This window comes from Gossypium raimondii, chromosome 3 (genome assembly GCF_025698545.1).
Source record: "Gossypium raimondii isolate GPD5lz chromosome 3, ASM2569854v1, whole genome shotgun sequence".
NCBI lineage: Eukaryota > Viridiplantae > Streptophyta > Magnoliopsida > Malvales > Malvaceae > Gossypium > Gossypium raimondii.
The window spans coordinates 60,043,173-60,047,342 of record NC_068567.1 but is presented as its reverse complement, the minus strand read 5'-3'; the positions used below and the strand labels follow the sequence as shown (position 1 = coordinate 60,047,342).

The following is a 4,170-nucleotide window of genomic DNA, read 5'->3' as shown; positions in this document are numbered from 1 at the left end:
ATTCTTTTAGAAAATAAAAGGAAAAAGAAAATATAAAATACTACACCAAATTTATCTAAAATAATAAGAATTTATTTATTTGGTCAAACCCCACAAATACTAACTTTTAGGGTATATATCGGTTTATATTTGTTTTAAGATTCACGGGTTTATGGTTATTTCTCTAATAATATTAATTTTAAAGTTTCAACATATCTTATTATTACACTCAACCCGGTTATATATTAATCCTTAAAAATTAAAAATTATAAATTTTGATTAACATTTGTAGAAAGAAATCTAACGGTACCATTGTTATAACGACAGCTAGCTTTCACATGAGCTTACCCTATGACAGCGTTACCGATGAGAACAAGGCAGACAAAAAAAAAGGGCAAAGGTTTTAACGTAATGGGGGAGAGTGTTCAATTCACAGAGTATGGACCGCACCATATTGACATAACCCATTGGTCTATTTAAGCAAACTCTGCATCTCAAGAATGGCTTCTGCATAGCAAACGTGGGAGAGATTCATGGCTGCTTTGAATCTCTAATCACTATATATGTATATTCCTTCTAATACAGACAACTCAGTTTTCTCTTCCTTTTTTCCATTTCCTTTTCTAGGCTAACAAACATGGCTAGTATGGGGGAACAGAACGGTGTGGTTTCCACTCGACCAGTTATGGCAGACAACAGAAGTTTTGCAGATTTTGAACCTGCAGTAAAGAAACCTAAAAGAAACAAGTTTGCTTTTGCTTGTGCTATACTTGCTTCTTTAACTTCAATCTTACTTGGTTATGGTAAGTAATGTTCAAAAGTTTGGGATTTTGGGTAAGTTTTTATGTATTGATTTTTGCATGATTTGAATGTGCAGATATTGGGGTAATGAGTGGAGCTATTATCTATATACAAGAGGACTTGAAAATCAACGACGTCCAAAAGGAAATCCTCATGGGTATACTTAACGTGTACTCTCTCGTTGGTTCATGTGCGGCTGGTCGGACTTCCGATTGGGTTGGCCGTCGTTACACTATTGTGCTCGCCGGTGCCATTTTCTTCTTAGGGGCACTCCTTATGGGTTTCGCAACGAGCTATGCTTTCTTAATGGTTGGTCGTTTCGTTGCCGGAATCGGAGTTGGATATGCTCTTATGATTGCTCCTGTTTACACAGCTGAAGTCTCTCCGGCTTCCTCCCGTGGTTTCCTCACCTCATTCCCCGAGGTGGGTCTTCCGAGTTACGTTGATTATAATTTTGATTCATTAATATAAACGGAGCTGATATCGATCGTTCTTTCTTTTTTCTTAATAGGTGTTCATTAATGGTGGTATATTACTGGGGTACGTATCCAACTATGCATTTTCGAAGCTACCAACTGACTTAGGGTGGCGGTTTATGCTTGGCGTCGGAGCAATCCCGTCGGTTTTCTTGGCTGTGGGTGTTTTAGCTATGCCCGAGTCACCGCGTTGGCTGGTTATGCAAGGCCGACTCGGTGAAGCCAAGAAAGTTCTGGACAAAACTTCGGACTCCATTGAAGAAGCTCAACTTAGACTAAGTGAAATCAAAGAAGCAGCCGGAATCCCACAAGAATGCACCGACGACGTCGTTAAAGTCCAAAAGCGAAGCCACGGCGAAGGCGTGTGGAAAGAATTACTATTATACCCAACACCCGCCGTTAGGCACGTGTTGATTTGCGGCATTGGGATTCATTTCTTCCAGCAAGCTTCCGGCATAGACGCCGTCGTTTTGTACAGTCCGACGATTTTCGAAAAAGCTGGTATCACTTCATCTGACGGGAAGTTACTCGCCACCGTAGCCGTTGGATTCGTGAAGACGATAACCATCTTGATCGCGACGTTCTTACTCGATAGAATCGGACGGCGACCGTTGCTTCTCAGCAGCATAATAGGCATGGTGGCGTCATTGACGACACTCGGGTTCTCACTCACCATCATCGACCATTCACACGAGAAGATACCGTGGGCTATCGGACTGTGCATCACGATGGTTTTGGCTTACGTGGCGTTGTTCTCGATAGGGATGGGACCCATCACATGGGTTTACAGCTCGGAGATCTTCCCGTTGAGGTTACGCGCTCAGGGAGCGAGTATGGGCGTGGCGGTTAACAGGGTGACTAGCGGCGTAATCTCCATGACTTTCATTTCGTTGTACGAAGCTATATCGATCGGAGGCGCGTTTTTCTTGTTCGCCGGGGTCGCCATGGTGGCGACTTTGTTTTTCTACATGTTCTATCCGGAGACGCAAGGGAAAACGTTGGAGGAAATGGAAGGGCTTTTTGGTAAATTCTTTGGTTGGAGGGAAGAAGCTAAGAAGCTGAAGATGAAGAAGACGATGGAAGTTAGCGGTGATGGAACGAGCAACGGTCAGATTCAGTTAGGAAATACTACTACTAAGTAAGGGTAGTTTAGTAAATACATTTGTGTTTGGTAAGGTTTTAGATATGAGGTGAAGAAAATAGTTTCTTTTTAAATATTTTTATTTTCCTTTCTTTTAATAAAAGAATATCCCAAAGAAAATGGAGTTTGAGATGTGACCCTTTGGATTGAAACAGGATGGGAATTGTAAGGGTGTGATCGTGACAAAAAAAAAAAAAAAGGAAAAAGCTTTATGCAAATGCAAACAAAGAGAAAACTTTACCATTTTTCTAATTAGGTTTTTTCGTTATTAAAATTATTAATTTAACAGTTAAATGATACGTTAAATCTTATATAGCTAAACTTTAAATAAACAAAATATTATTACATAACTTTTAAAAGTAAAACTAAAAACAAAGTAAACTGAAAAAAAGAGGAAGAGTAAACGATAAAAGTTTTATAAAAGTCTTGAAAACCTGAAAATTAAGATTTCCAAAGCATCTATTTTACAATTTTTGTTTTGAATTGTGTCACATAAGATCTAACGATCATTTAATAGTTAAATTAATGATTTTAGTAAAAAGAAGACCTAATTAATATAACATTGATAGTTTAGGGCTGTGTATTAGAATGCTTTGAAGTTTAGGGATGTTTGTTGCAATCAACTCTTTTTTTGTCCAATTTTTTTTAGGTTTAATGTATCATCTTGTACCTAATTTTGGTTCCAGTATTCAATTTGGTACCTATCAGCTACAATATTCAATTTGATATCTAAACCAAACGACATCATATGATATAATGAATGCTTGACATGTATGCTCTAGTAAAAAAAAATAGATACTTAATTGGGACAAAAGAAAACTCAAATACCAAATTAAATATTAAAGTCAAACTTAAGTCCTTAATTAGGACAAGAAAAAAACTCAAGTACGAAAGTTAATTAATATTAAAGCTAAGCTCAAGTATCAATTAAATATTGAACGAAATTCAGGGACCAAATAATATATTAACTATTTTTTATCATGTTCAAGAATTTAAATTACTGTTTAATAAGTCTAACATGTACCAAGAAAGTAATATATTTCATTGTATTAACTACTTGTTGATACAATGTAAAACAAAGAGGAGGATGAATAATAGGATGTGACAATGTTGAAGAGGTTGGTTCACTTTAAGAGGTGGAGCTGGAAAAAACAAGAGGATAGGGAGAAAACTGGGGAGAAGGTTGAGGAAGATAAATGCTTAAGAATTGTTTAAGGACTCAAAAGATCTATTTTCTCATCGATTGGGAGGGTATTTATAGAGAAATCCTCTTGTCTGTTAGCGTGACATGACAAGCCATTGTAAAGGAGATAGCCATCATGGAGTACGTGAAGGGCGTGCACCATAAGGCCCAGTATGTTATTCATTCAGTATGAGGTTGTTAAACATATGTAGGTCTCATTGGTTGTTGAAGAGAGTGTTCACATTGAAAAGTGCTAGACCATAGTGAACGAGTATATGTGTAAGGAGGTGCTTCCCGTGTTTAGTGGATGGTCTTCATCAGATTCAGATGGTGGATCATCTGAGGACAAATCGAGTGAACAGAGAGGTGAAGGTTAAATTTTGTTGTCCACGTGGGGTCTTCTGGATCTGCCACGTGTTAGGCCAGGGTGGTAGGTATGATAGTTCTTTATAAATTTCATTCAAAGCCTCCATTAAAAATTTCATTCCAAAAAACTCAGATCCTTTAAAATGATCTTTGTTTGGGAAGGTATGCTATGGTTGATAACTAAAAACTATAACTCAAAAGAACACAATCTCAAAACATGTTAT

General features: G+C 37.5%; 1 protein-coding gene across 1 annotated transcript; it reads left to right on the top strand.

Moving 5' to 3' along the window:
• The first annotated feature begins 400 nt into the window (after positions 1–400).
• LOC105795147 (polyol transporter 5) lies at positions 401–2,529 on the top strand. The gene is made up of 3 exons (XM_012624642.2): positions 401–782; positions 857–1,203; positions 1,292–2,529. Exons 1-3 carry the CDS (start codon positions 617–619, stop codon positions 2,396–2,398), a joined length of 1,620 nt encoding a protein of 539 aa, XP_012480096.1. The 5' UTR covers positions 401–616; the 3' UTR covers positions 2,399–2,529.
• The last annotated feature ends 1,641 nt before the right edge of the window (positions 2,530–4,170 follow it).